The sequence below is a fragment of the Psittacula echo genome (genome assembly GCF_963264785.1).
Source record: "Psittacula echo genome assembly, chromosome: 16".
NCBI classification, from domain to species: domain Eukaryota; kingdom Metazoa; phylum Chordata; class Aves; order Psittaciformes; family Psittacidae; genus Psittacula; species Psittacula echo.
Window position 1 is genome coordinate 6,808,185 of NC_137752.1, and position 14,607 is coordinate 6,822,791.

The 14,607-nt window shown below is 47.8% G+C and overlaps 1 protein-coding gene across 1 annotated transcript in view; it reads left to right on the forward strand.

Annotated features, from left to right (window-relative positions):
• MEGF9 (multiple EGF like domains 9) overlaps positions 1–14,607 on the forward strand; it is a gene marked incomplete at both ends in the record, with an annotated part of 44,064 nt that overhangs the window by 28,747 nt on the left and 710 nt on the right. The window contains 3 exons of the mRNA XM_080630378.1: positions 6,381–6,520; positions 10,079–10,222; positions 10,921–11,193. Of these exons, the coding sequence (XP_080486504.1) occupies positions 6,381–6,520; positions 10,079–10,222; positions 10,921–11,193 (557 nt within the window). The remainder of the gene's footprint in view (positions 1–6,380; positions 6,521–10,078; positions 10,223–10,920; positions 11,194–14,607) is intronic.

A 14,607-nucleotide genomic window follows, 5' to 3' on the forward strand; every position in this document is an offset into this window, starting at 1 on the left:
TCCTGATGGTGTTGGGAAGTAGCCAGGTGGGTTGCAGATTGAGCATCATGTGGTATGAAGCCACGTGCGGCAGAATTTGGGGGTTTTGGTAGTCATAAAATGCAGATTCCATTGAAATTCAAGGTTTTTGTGGAGCTCCACCAGCCTGCGCGGGAAGGGTGCTCGTGGCGATGGTTTGAGATGAGAGACCTCATATTCCCAGGGCTTCTGCACATCCCAACCACAGGAGGTTATCTGGGGGAAGGCGGTGGAGTTCTCATTTTGCATTGAGAAAGATCTTCATCTCCTGTCTCTAGGCTGTCATCACACTTCTGCAATGGCTCTCCTTTGCGTGGGAACTGCATTTGCATTCCAATTAGCAGTCCAGCAAACCACACTGGGCACTGCTCCCCTTCGCAGAGAGACCTTGGGAGCCCAGCTCCTCAAGAACTTTATTTTTAAACCCAAAAACGAGCCTCCTCCTTTTCTCCTATTTTAAATGACTTCTGTAGATTGGCTGAGCACAAGCGGAGGCTCATTATCTCCCACTTATGCCTTGTCAGCATCACACTGCAGAGAACAGGGCTTTTTTTGTAGCGGAAGCAGTTACATGTGGACATCATAAGAAGAATAGAATCATAGAGTAGTTTTGGTTGGAAAGGACCTTAAGCTCATCCAGTTCCAATCCCCTGCCATGGGCAGGGATGCCTCACACTAAACCATGGCACCCAAGGCTCTGTCCAGTGTGGCCCTGAACACTGCCCTGTTAGAGCATATTTTTGTGTGCTTTAACTATCTAAACCTCTCTCCTATTACAGACTCATATCCTTTACATCCAATTTGCCCCACAATATTGTACCTGCACCCATGTTCACTCTGTTGCAGGCAGGGATGGGGAACGAGTGACCGGACACAGTGGCAGGGAAAGGCAGATTGTTATCATCTCCCCTACAGTAGTTGTGGCTTCTCTGAAATCCTGTTGTTTGGTGATTTTCCAGCAGGTTTTGCTGTTCCTGTGTTGTCTGGTGCAGACTTTAAACACTGACTGCCCTCAACAAACATACTGGCTCCATTTTTTAAGTTCTTGTGGCTAAATTCTGGTTTAGGGGAGGTGGTGCCCAGCCTGACCTTGGGCAGTGTGCGCTGCCCATGGCTTTTTCTGTTGCATGAGAGGAGGCATCAGTTGAGATCTGATGGAGGGACTACATTGGGCAAAGCTGGTGTGTCCACTGGGGATCAGCCCCATCTCCCTGTGTTCCCCACTGATGCATCCTCTGCATTGATGTTACCCATCCCGTCCCCATAGTGCTGGGATCTCTGGGGATGCTCTGAGAAGCTGGGACCCACTCTTTGGGGTTGAGATTTTGTGGTTAGTTAGGCTTTTGCTGCTCCTTCTCACGCCAAACCATAGACGACTGCATCCAACCTCCCTCTTTATTGTGGTCTTCGCATCACTTCCTCCCTACCCAGCCACTGAGCTCCTGTCTGACAGCAGAGCCCTGGGATGGAGATTCCCGGCTTTCCCATCTGCACGGGGCATCCTTAGCGGGGGAGACGGGGCCGTGGAGGCGGTGGTGGCCAGACAAGGTGCCCCTTTGACACTCACAGAGTGGCCTTTCAGAGCTGTGAAGTGTCCCTGCTCCGTCAAGAGCTGCCATATAAACAGATGCCGTCCCCCAGCACGAAGCAAGGAATGCGGAGCACAATGGCCCAATGTTCCTCACAATAAAGCTCTGCTTCTTCTGCCCTCCACAAAGGCAGCTCTGAGCCGGGCTCACCCATGGGCGCACTAACCCTTCCTGTTGAGTGGTTTGGCTGTGGTTTGAGCTGATGGAGCAGGGAGGTGAAACCCAAACGTGGGTCTTTTTCCTGCTCTCTTCTTCCCCATGTCCTCATAGTCAATGGACCTAAAGGAAGAGCAATATGTGGGTCACAAGGGTATGAGTGTCAACAGTGTTGGCTCTCCATGGAAGTGGCTTGGAGCATTTAGCTTTCACATGTTAACTTCCCTGCGTTGCCCAAAGAGATTTATCCCCTGCTGCTGTCACACATCACAGCAAATCAGCACAAAAAGAGCCGGGCTCACTGGTGAAATGCACTGCTCTTGGTGACATCTCTTCTGAACCCACCTCATCTCGCAGCATCCTTTTGTCTTACTCCATCAGAGTGTGACAGAGCCTTTTCACAAGGGTTGTTTTACAGATGCTCACAGTTCAGCAGCTTGTTCTCCCTCGTTCATACTGAGCCCTGTCATTGCTGGTAATTGTATATGTTACAGGAGCACCTCTGGGTGCTGCTGGGATGGATGATCAGAGTCATCTGAGGTTTACAAGGCGGTGGCTGGGAGGGGATATGCTTTCAATATAACGGCACAGAAGGTTGGTGCTGAACTGCTTTGGCTGGCTCAGATATGGTCAGGCAGTCCCTGGGCATCCAGGTTCTTGTGGCATCTGGGAAAACATTCCAAATGAATTCCTCCCTTCCCTCCTTCTTGGGAGAAAACAGGGAAAAAGAAGAAAATAAATGATTAGAGGTTGCTGAGGTTTTGTGTTACACCATTAAACTGCACAGCGTGTCTCCCAACAGCCCTTAAGGCTATGGTCCTCCATCTCCTCATCCATCTTATGTCTGTCATGTCCCTCCCTGACTTCAGGATGTTTCTGTGGAGGAGTGGAGACCCATTGCAGATGCAACTGCACATTAGGAGCTGTCTCATATCACATATTTTAGTGCTTTTATGGTTTTCCCCTTGTGATGAGGATCTGCTGTGCTGGGGGTACAAGGTGAGGGCACATCCCATCAGTGTGTCCTTCCCTGGCCATCAGACCTGGGGGATGAAAATTCCCTGTGGGATGCTCTGTGGCTACAGGCCAGGCATGGGATAGGACTTTGAGGTGTTGCCTGTTCTCTGTGCCCGAGGGGATACTTCCAAATGGGGTCAAAACTCATCCTCCTCTAGAACAGTACCCAGAGTAATGCACAGAGTGGGGGTCTCTCCTGTATCCCCTTCTGTAGCTGTGAAGCTGCAGTCCCATGAAAAACCCCATCACAGGGTTATGTTGCCACTTATGGCACAGATCACTTGGCAAGTGATGGGGTTTCCTGCATCCAGTGGCTGTTTCCCCTTGGGTGGAGTGGAAGTGAAACCAGACTGGCTTTTGCAGATATAGTTTGGGATTTAGGCTGTTCCCCTTGCCCAATGCTTGCTTTTATATATGACCCCTGCCCAGTGCCTGCTACCCTGTATATCAGCATCCCACAGTGAGCGCATCCAGCCCCAAGCTATTGCCCTGCAGGCATCAAGGCAGCAGCTCTTAAGGTATGACACAAAGCCCATAGTTCTGATCAGATGCATGAGCCCCTGCTTTGGGAGATCCCAAACCTGGCCTCAAGTGTAGCCCTTGCTCCCAGGTATTGGATCACTCAGTGCTGGATCCAAGCCTTGCACGTGCTCTGCCCCTATCCCCACCGGCTGGCTAATCGCTGCCGGCTCCCTCGGCCAGAGTTTCACGTGCTGGTGATGGTTTTAATCATTAGGAAATGTATATAAAGTTGATGGATGATGTGATATGCACTACCTACATGGTCTCTAAAGTAAGTATATTCATAAAAAAACTAGGAGAAACAGAGGCTTTTGTTACTGGAAGCCTGGTTTTGCCCCAGCATTGATTCTTTTGTGAGAGCTGCACATTGGTTGGCTTTAATGGAGTTAATAATCTGAAATGGAGTTGAGCAATTGATGTTATTGCATCAAAATGTTTCCCTCCTTCCCTTCCCCCTCTTTTTCCCCCTATTTCCCCCCAAAACAGAAATTCCTGGCTAATGCTCAAAATCCAGTTCAGTTCTCACCATGCAAGTATTAAACTGTGGGTCTTTTCTTTCAAGTTTCTGGATTCTTATGTGCACAATTGGTCTGTTAACAGAACTTTTTTTTCTGTGTGGTTTCAATGCATTTATATCATTGACCTTTGCCTTAAAAAGTGTCTGACAGCCTTTGCTGGGCTGGAGCTATAAAAAGGAGTGTTGTGAGGGGGCTTTATTCTATGGAAGCAATGACCACAGGCAAAGCTTTATATTTGCTGAGTGATTTAATTCTTGCACATGCAGAACTTGGCTCTGGGCCATGTGTAACATGTTGAGAAAAGGTCTGTTTGAGAGGCATTAAACCCAAACTTTCCTAAACTGCCTTTTTTTTGTACATATATATATATATAGCTTTCTTTCCTGTTATTTTTAAGCTAACAAGTCAAATCAAGGGATACTGCCCCAAAATGCTGCGCTGAGCTCTAGCAGAGCCACTGGGAAAATAAAGCTTGTTTAAAGCAATGAAGTGGGAGTCTGGATGGAGGGGTGCCTGCTGAGAGGAAGATGAGGGTGGCAATGTAAAGGCTTAATGGAGGTACAGGAGAGGATAAAATGAGGCACTCTGGACTCCAGCTTGGGAGGGTGAACATTGACATGCTCTAGTGCTTGGTCCTGCTATGTCCTACTCATAAGGCACATCCTATGAGTAAACACAGGTGTATTTTCAGGTTAAGCATCAGTTCCCCCCCCATTATTTGCTTTTCTCCACTTGGATCTGCCTGTCCCCTGCCTCCATACAGGAATATCTAACTGGTAGCAGTTAGAAGCAAATAAACCCAAACTTTCTGTTTGCTCTCATTTCAAACACTGTGACAACACTTGGATGAACGTTGGGTCTTGTGAAAAGCTCTTTCAAAGTCAAATGTACTGAGCTGCTTAACAGCATCCCTTTGAATTGTGCATCTGGCTGCTGCAACTTCAGATAATGGTCTGGAAAGGAGGAGACGTCATCTTTCTTTTTCTTCTTCTTGTAATCAGTCCATTAAATAAGCCTGAAGTTTCACATGCTGGAAGTATTTAATTGTGTACCCACTTGGGCTGAGTTCCGTGTTTTGGTGTGCCTTTGAGTGTTTCCTCTTCCTTTGGCAAGCAACTGAACAAGAGAAATACTAAATGCTGTTAATTTCCAACGGAAGCAATGTCTTCCCCAAAACATTGCAATCTACTGCATCTTAATGAAAACCAGCACATCAACAGTGCATCGAGCCATTCGGAGCCTCAGCCTCTATTGGTTTTAATCAGCAGGTTTTTTTCTAGGGGCTTTTAGAAGCAAATTGTGCATTGCTCACTCTTCCCCAGGAGGAGAGAGGGAGAACAATAGGTTATCTCTGTGCAGGCACATTGAACCCTGGAATACTGAACTAAACAAGTGTAGGAATAGGGAGGAGGTTATACAGGGGGAGAGCTGAGAGGAGAATGCATCCATTGGTGGTACCTGCCTCATCCACTGCGGCTTCAAATGAAGCCATCTCCTGTAGGAGACCAAATCATGGTTTTTTGGGAAGAACTTCTGCCTAAGAGCTCATCTCAGTCTCCCCCCTGTCAGGTTAAAGCCATTCTCCCCTGTCCTGTCCCTACATACCCTTATTTCTCTGAGAGTTGAGCTTAAATGCCACTAATATATAGTCACTAATGAAAGCAATGGGTTAGAAGCCTCTACATCAAGAGACTGGCATGGAAAGCCAAAGGAATGAGGGTAACCTTTGCTTTTTATAGCCTCCTGGTATTTGCTCATGCCAGCTGACACCAATACCCTCTGTTCTAACTGCGCAGAGCTCCACCCGCCGTGCACTTCAGACTCTGTGCCCAAGTAAACAGGCTTCTGGCTGGGGTTAGTGTAGTGGAAACTGCTGGGCAAGGGAAAATCCTCTCTTGTGTTTCCTTGGCTCCCGCTGGGTAGAAGAAGGTGACTGGAGTGAGAGCCTTTGCCTGGGTGGCTGTGGGGATGCTGTGTGGAAGGGATGGATGGGATCATGAAGGAGAGCAAGTGGCTGATGCCTGCTGAAATCCAAGCAAGACACCTGAGATGCTGTGCTCTTGAGGGAGCAGGAAAAGCTCCTGGTGAGCAGGGAATTGTCCACTCTCCCAAAAATCTGGGGAGTGCTGCTTGGTATCCATGTGGGGAGAGGTGATCATCCATGTGGGTGCTCTTCTATGGTCGAGGTGTAGTGCTCATGGGTGTCCCAATGTCCTGCAGGACCTGGGGCAGGTGCTTGAGGAAGCTGGGAGTGGAGAGAGGCTGTTGGAGCATCTGCTGCGGGTAATGCATGGGGATGGCTTTGGGCCAAGGCTTTCCACAATGAGCGATGGTTTCTGGTGCCCAGCTCGAAATTGCTGTCAAGGCAACTGCTGTTGCAGAGATTCAATCTCCCCTGAACTCCCCATTACTTTTGGAAGTTGTTGCCTATGGGTTTTGTATTGTGCTTCCAGGAGAGTTCCCCTCCTCTGGAAAGGGAGGCCAAATCACTGACCAGAGGTTTGCACTTCGGATGCCTCTCAGTACGTCCAGATCTCACTGTTTGTTTTTGCCTGTGCAGCTCTGGGAAATGCCAGTGCAAAGTTGGTGTCACGGACCTGAAGTGTGACCGGTGCAGTGATGGATACTACAGGTTTAATGAAACCATATGCGAGCCGTGCCAGTGCAACAACCACTCCAAGACCTGCAACAGCTCCACAGGTAACCTTCCCCTTGTGACCATGGTGGGTGCAGGCTTTATGTGCCTCCTCTGTCTCTGGTTTTTGTCATTTTTGTGCAGCAGAACTCTGCTCTCATCCTTCATTTGCATCTTCAGAATCATAGAGTTTAGGCCTTGAATACCCAGAATCTTTACATTTCAGTTGAAATTAAAATGCAGCTTCGGAGCTAGTCTTCTTCTCAAGGAAGTCAATAAAGACTGCGTTATCCACCCCAGGCTGCAGTGCAGAGCCTTTATTCTGCAGTCTCTATTGGAAATCAGTGCTCTATTGTTCTCTGCACTTACCCAAATACACAACACTGGCTTGTTAGGAGCTGTTGTTTAACTGCTGTTTACCTGGAAACATCTACTGCACTATCACTGACATAAGGTGACTGTTACTGCCACAGAGAACACTACTAGTGCTAGAAAAAACTGGCAGCACCTAATTAATATTGCCCACTTCTTAGAAGTTTGCCTTGTTCCTTTCCTTGATCACTTCTTTGGCTGTATCTCACTCATGCAGATGTTGATAGAGTGCAAATGTTGAGGTACCTGTGCTTGAAGAGCTTATGGGAGGGCAGGGGGATCCAATTGCTTTCCCATTTCCACTGAAAGGAGAGATCCCACAGGAGCAATGTTATGTGACTCCTGCACAATCCCCACTTTAGCAACAAAACTCACACTCCAAAATCCAAATTCTCATCAGAACTTCCAGGCTGAAATGCAGTTCTGTAATATTTATGCAGGAGCTTAGAAAGAAGTAATATTTTCAAAGCCTTGGTAGGGGTTTTTGTAGGTGGCAGAGAGGCAGAGCTCATTAAATAAGGTGACTTGGGGTAATTTCTTCACCGCTGTCTCTTCCCTCATGTCCTATGTGTTTCATAGAATCCCAGACTGGTTTGGGTTGAAAAGGACCTTAAAGCTCATCCAGTTCCAAACTCCTGCCATGGGCAGGGACACCTTCCACTAGACCATGTTGCTCCAAGCCCTGTGCAACCTGGCCTTGAAAAGCAGAGGAATGGGCAGCCAATGCTCTGATCCTGCTGAGCATCACTTAACACTGGGCACCAGACCTACACTGATGAATTACTGCATTCATTCCGCTACTGAACTGTATGTGCTTCTGTCCTACCAATATTGAAGGATACAAGACTGTACCTAAAGCTGTGCACACATGAGCTGTGTTACTGATTTGGAGCTAGCTGTGTGGGTTTTGTGAAGGAGTAAGATAATCTGCTCTGCTCTCCCATTTTCTTCCTCAGTGTTCCCCCTGCTCTTGATTTAATTAAAACCCCAAACCAGATCTTGCCCCCAGGATGGGGCTGTGCAGCAGCCCTTCAGCTGGAGCTGCCCACAGCACTGCAAAGGAAAACCCTCTTTTTGGTTAATGCCCTATTCTTGATTTTACAAAAATCTCTTTTTTTCCCCCCAAATTTCCTCCATCTGCTTTATTTGCTACGAGAGGTGGGAGAACACAACAAAACCAGAGCAGAGCACAGTTCATTAACAATTAGGTCTGACATCTAATAAGTAACACAGCGCTCAGCCTGCTCTAGACACTGCACTCTGTGTGACCTCCCCAGCTTTACATCAACTCTATGTGGTCTTTGTCACATTTTCAAGCTTTCTTTGGCATCAATGCTGTTCTTTGGGCTCCCTCTGCCGGCTTTACAACAGGCTCCACTCGGCATTCCATAGGCCAGGAGGAATATTTAATATCACCGGGTTGGGAATCGGGCAGCTCCCAAGGCAACAGCGCTTCCTTCGACACAACCCTTGCACCCTGTTTTGTGTCAGTGCAGTGAGTTTGGTTGCTGCTTCCCAGTGGGGATATTGGGAAGTTTGATCCTTCCTGAGGGCATTATCAGGATGGGAAGTGCTATTAATTATTAAGGCTTTCCGTAGTGATACCTGATTCAAGCCTATACATGCTGTGCACGGCTGAGCAGCTTGCTGACTCATTGGAAATGCAGCCATCTCGCAGGGTTCATGTAAAGAAATGTGAGTTAATTCCTGCTGATGGGAAAGACGTTGGTCCTGAAATGACCAAGACTGTACAGACTCCAGATTTATGCCACCATTAAAGCCTGCAGAGCATGGTTCAAGGCACACTTGCTGCTGATGGGGCAGAATAAACTTCCCCTAGCTGGTCTGTCCCAGGCATCCCAGTGAAGCAGCTGATGGAGGTTTGCAGATCGTTTCCCCTCAAACCTGACATCTGTCCCACAAAAACCGCTGGCTCGTGGCTGACACGCTGTTGGGTGAAGAGCAAACAGTGTGTGGGAACTGTTTGTGAGTGTCCTTAGTCATCAGGGTGCTGTCAGCACCATTGTGCCAGTGAATCATTCCCAAAGTGGGTTAGCTTCCTGCCCTTGGCATGAGGATCTGCTCCAAGGACATGCCAGGGATGCTCAGGGATGCTGAACTGCAGAGTCATCACTGTGTAGAGAGAAGGAGCCCTGCAGCATGTTGGGATTGCAAGGGAGCCAAACTGCTCCAGTATGAATAAGAGAATCTGCTGTGTGGTTTGTTTTCTTTTTTAACCATCAGCATTAACCTAATTCAGGGGGTTTTGTGTGGTTAATGTTGATGAGACTTTTCCATAGCCCTATAGCACTGCCAGATTAGCTCAGTGAATCTTCTCTCTGGGCTTTTATATACAGGGAATAAACCACTCTGTGCTGCCCTGGTTTGTTAGAAGGTGGCTTGTTGCCTTTTCAGAGTCTTGTACGTGGCATTTAATAATCTCAGCTTCCCTCAGGTCACTGCCACCTTGTCGAGGAGCCTGCTGAATTACAGAATGTTCCTGTTGATGGATGGGCTTTTGATAGAGGCTGCGTTTTTATAACCAGGGACATATTTCTTTCTCTGGCCACAAAATGCAATTTAAAGGGCCACTGGGACACAGCCTCTGCTAAGACACAGCACGTTGATTTTCTGATTCAGAGGCTTCCCCGAATCCTTCAGGAAAGGCATGTGGCTCACATGAACTCCCAGTTCTCCCCTGGTTCTTTGGGAAGGTCAGTAACTGCTGCTGCCTTGTGCCTGTGAGGGGGATGGAGGAGCTGGAGCTGCATGGATGGGATGGAGCCATCTGCCCCCAAAGCAGGACAGCAGCACTTCCTTACCCCAACCACCAGGTCTGTGGTGTAGGAAGAGGTTGTGCACAAAAAGAAGGCAACGAACTGGAGGAACCCCTCTTGGGAGTGGGGGTTTGAAGCATCAGGATTCCATCTCACTGATGGAATCAAATGCGAACTGAAACCCCTCTCCTTGAGGACCATTTAATATTGATAGCATGTGTTTACCTGTGCTGACCTTTCAGTGAGGAGCTGCGTGCCTCTCTTCTGGGGCTACCTACTTTTTCACATTATATGTGTGTGCATATGGAGTAGGGGTGATGTCATAAAGGGCCAGGATCATGTTTTGGCCAGAGGGCATCCAAAATCACCTGTGAGCTCTGATAACTGAGGGCACTCCATGCAGATTCATGCTCCAAATGTTCAGCTCCAGTTCCTGCTCCTCAGTGGTTGCTTGTGCTCCTGTCCCTTCCCCAGGCATCTGCCTGCACTGCCAGGGAAACACCGAGGGGAACCACTGCGAGCTCTGCAAGGAGGGATTCTACAGAAGCACCCATCCTGCCCACTCCTGCCATCGCTGCCCGTGCTCCACCGTGGCATCGACCGGAACCTGCCGCATGCGTAAGGCTTTCCCTTTGGTCTAACTCCTCAGATAATGAATGTAGCACTTTACAATTAAGTTGCCACTCTGTGCATCAGCCTAGCAAGGGGTTTGAACCATGAACCTCTTTGTGGGAGCCAGGGCACCTTGGGGAAGCAGGGCCTGGCACAATGCATCCCTAGTGCTTGTGTTGCCTCTTGTGAGAGAAGCTGTGCAGTGGAGGGCATCAGGAATGTGTCGCGGCTCTATTTTCATGTAATCAAGAGAAGTTATAGCTGTAATAAACATATATAAGGCTTTTTTTGATATTTCCTCAACCAGTTTTACAATCAAGCCACCTCTGGCTTTGTATAGCCCCAAAAGTACCTGCAGATTCCTAAGATCCCTGATACAGTTCCAGCTGTTTGCTGAAATTGGCTGTTTGAGATGGAAGTGTTCAGGAGTAATCACCTGTTTGCTTAGCACCATGCTGAGCATGCTCTGTGATGCTGGTACAAGGCATCAGAAACCACAAGAGCTTCTTTTTAACCCCTAGGGACAAAGAAACTGCTGCAGTTCAAAAGTTGTATTTTCAGCTTAAAATCTGAGACTGGTTAATTCTCAATGGCTAATTTTTGTCACAGTGGCTTGTGGTCAGGTCCCTAAGAACAAACCCCAGAGCGGGTGTTTCTCTCCAGGGGGTATGACACGTCCCCTGTTTGCTTTCTGTATTCTCTAGATCATGGTGAAAGTGCCCCAAGGTGTGACAAGTGCAAAACTGGGTACACTGGCCCGAACTGCAACCGCTGTGACAACGGCTACTACAACTCTGACAGCATCTGCGTGATGTGTAAGTGCAACGGGAACGTGGACCCAGCACAGTCGCCAAGCGTGTGCTGGCCGGACAGCGGGGAGTGCATTGGCTGCCTGTACCACACCGCCGGGTTCCACTGCGAGCGGTGTGAGGATGGCTACATCCGAGATCCCGATGGGACCAACTGCACCAAGAAAGGTAAAACACACTCCTCCTGAAGGCTGGGAAGGAGATCATAGAATCATAGAATGGTTTGGAAAGGACCTTAAGATCACCCAGTTCCAACCCCCTGCCATAGGCAGGGATGCCTCACCACCCTCACAGGAAAGAACCTCTTCCTTACATCTCACCTGAAATTCCTCTGTTTCAGTTTAAACCCATCACCCTTGTCCTATTGCTACAGTCCCTGATAAAGGGTCCCTCTCTGGCATCCTTGTGTCCCCCTTCAGATACTGTAAGGCTGCTATGAATGTTGTTTTATTGTTCAGGTTGGTTTAGATTTGTCTACCCTGTGTTACAGGGAAGAAAACCAGACCATGTTGTTGCCTACTGGCTTTGAAATCTGATTGAGATTTACCTCTGTAACCTCCTTGGATCCCAGACTGCAGCAGGCACCTCTAATGAACAAGCTGCTTGCAGTATATTTAAATGTAGGTTTTCAGATTTCCATTGCTTGGTATACATGGTCTTAGTGCCCAGTGAATTGTCCTTACTGACCGGTCCATCCAACAGCACTGCCTATTCCCTAGAAAGGGTGTTTATAATGAATCTTGTCACTCCTCATACTCTGCAGACACTATTTGGGCCAAATTTTAGATAATAGAGAGTCAAGCCCAGAATTTACTGGTATCCACTCTGGGACTGTCTTATCAGTCTTCAATCCACATCCAAGACACTGCACGTAGCATCTCTGACACAAACTGGCTCCGGTACTTAGAGAGGCTACTGCACAGCATGAGGACTCGTAGTAAAATGAGAGAAAAATGATTCTTAAATTGCTCCTTCAGTGGTTATCAGGAGTTTGGTGCACAAGGTGGATCTCCAGCTCCATGCATGGAAATGTTACTGGTGTTATGGATTAGATAAGAGAACCTGAGAGTTTGGGAAAGTATTTGCACCTGAATTTGTCCTTGTCACCAGCAGAGATTTAATTCAGATCTTCTGTTAGGAGCTAATGTGGTTTTCACTCCCATGCTGCTCTCTGGAGGTGCAATCACAGCATCCTGCTCTGCTCAGAGAGATGATCAATACAGAAAAGTTGAATGCTCATTAGCTGGAACTGTACCGTTACAGGGCTGGAAATGGCACTTTTGCATCGTCTCACCCATTATCTTCCCCTGCACAGCTCTCTCTGCAGAGAGCTGCATGACCTTGCTGCATTAAAATCCGCTTGTATGGCTTGGCTTGAAGACTTGCAGTTTTCACCATTCAGTTTGATTTTAATGGCACTGTTATAGCCAATTCTGATGTAGGGAAGGACTGTCCCCTTTCAAAGGGATTGGGACACGTTCTTCTAGCCTTCCTGTTTCCTTGGTACCCTTTTCTCCTTTCTTATTAAGCAACTAAAGAGACATACAGTTTCTTTCCAGTTTCTTACACACAATTTGCCTAAAATTGACACACTGAGATATTGTGTTTTAACTAGTTTTAGGTTAAGATCTTCAAAAGCCACTAGTGCATTTCAGTAGCCTAGTTTTGGGTGGCTTCTAGAGCAGAATCATCACCCAGATGATGATTTAAGTCTCTATTTAAATGCTTGAAGTTGAAACAAGCCAGCATAAAGCTAAACTCAACCTCCAATATCTACAGAGTCTTAAACCTGACCAAGATTTTGGTGTTTTCAAGGCTGATGGAGAGAATACCCAAAGGATGTGTGGGATGACACAAGTCAGTGTTTTAGACCTGTGGGTGGTTAGTGTTTCTGGTGAGGCACAGCAGCAAGGATTCAGTGATGCAGAGTGGCCCCGTGCCACCCAGCTCAGCATCACAGCCATCCCTAAGAGCTGGCACAGGGACTGCTGGCACAGCCCTGGCTCCTGCTGGGGCTCATTCACTGTGGGACATAGCAGAAGCTTTGCAGGGACTGCATTTCAATCAGGCAGCTGGATATGACGCTCATGTCAAAGCTGCCAAAGCAGCCCATTGACTGAACATCTGCCGCTCTCAAGGAGCTGCTTGTGGACATCTGGAGGGTTGGCACAGCCCTGGTGAGCAGGAACAGGCGTCGCTGTGTCACAGCTCAAAGCAGCAGCCCGTGCTCAGAGCAGGGCACTGTTTCACCATGACGTTACCGTCGGTTCCAGGAAGTGTTTTCACTCATGTCCCCCTGCCAGCGCTGAGCTGATGCTGACTCACAAATAAAGCCCAGCAAAGTCCTGTTTCCTTGCTGGTGAATCAGCCATTGTCTCTGTTCTGGGGTTTTATTTCTAATTATAGCTACTAAGCCAGGGTTTGCCAAGAATTGAGTGTTAATACAGGACTTTGGAAAGGATGACCGAATTCCTCATGCCCTTCTCCCAGAGCTGTACCCAGGAACCTCTTGCTCTTGTCACGTTGCTTCCTACTGGAAAATTCTGCCTGTGATCCCATAGAGAAATGCCTTCGTGGCATTCAGCATCCTGAATATCCTTATCAACCTCAGGCAGGACCTGCAGAGAATAGAAGAGCTGCTGCAGGGAGGGGACTCTGAACAGGAGCCTAAATTAGGTGTGTGATGCCCCCTTCATAGGAGTTTCTTTCTCCATTGCCTGAGCTGGGAATGTGGCAGTCCAAAGTTAACTCGTGGGAGTTCCCCTGAGGGCCCGTGGTAAGAGATGTGCTGAATATTTCCAGCTTCTGTTGCCATTGGAGATGCAGCTTAGTGCAAAATTAGTCCTTTGGAAGTGACTCTCCTCAGTCATAATTAGTAGACATTCTCTTTGGGAGAGCTGGATCAATACAACAGCACCATCAGCTGTAATTGCTGCAGCTGTAAGTGGGTTTAAAATAAAGTTGCATTTCTGATAGGACAAAGAGAAATGGAAGAGAGTGGGAAATAGGGTGCAGAGAGTCCTGTGGAGCAATAGGTGTAGAGAACACTTTGGTTGATTGACACTTCAGCTTCTGGAGGGTTCGGGTTGCCTGGACTTGAGAACCTAAAATAGATCAGGTTATTCCTGTGAAAAGATGCTCTTTTAGTTATGTCTGGGAGCCTAATACTCAGGCTTTCATCATGCTTTCCGAGGCCTGGAGCTCAACTGGTTTGAAGGTGTAATGACTTTGCATCCCACTTGTGAGATATCCAGTGTTAACATGTTGCTGACTCCTAGGTCTGAGAAGGGAGTTACCCATTGCTGGAAACAAGGCAGATTCTTGGCTATTTTGTGCCTGGGAACAGGCTGCAGAAGAAGACTAAGCTTGTGGCACAGTCTGATAGTTCCCATGTTCTCATCCTTCATGTGTGGACAAATGCCAGCAGCTGAAATCAAACCAGGATCCAAACTGGCTTCTGCTGTGCTCAAAAGTTTCATGGGAACATCCATAGTCTTTTTAGGGGGATGATAGGGTTACATTTTGCTTCTGGTTATGCAGACTGGGGGTTGCTGTCAGATTTGTGAACGTATCTAACATTGA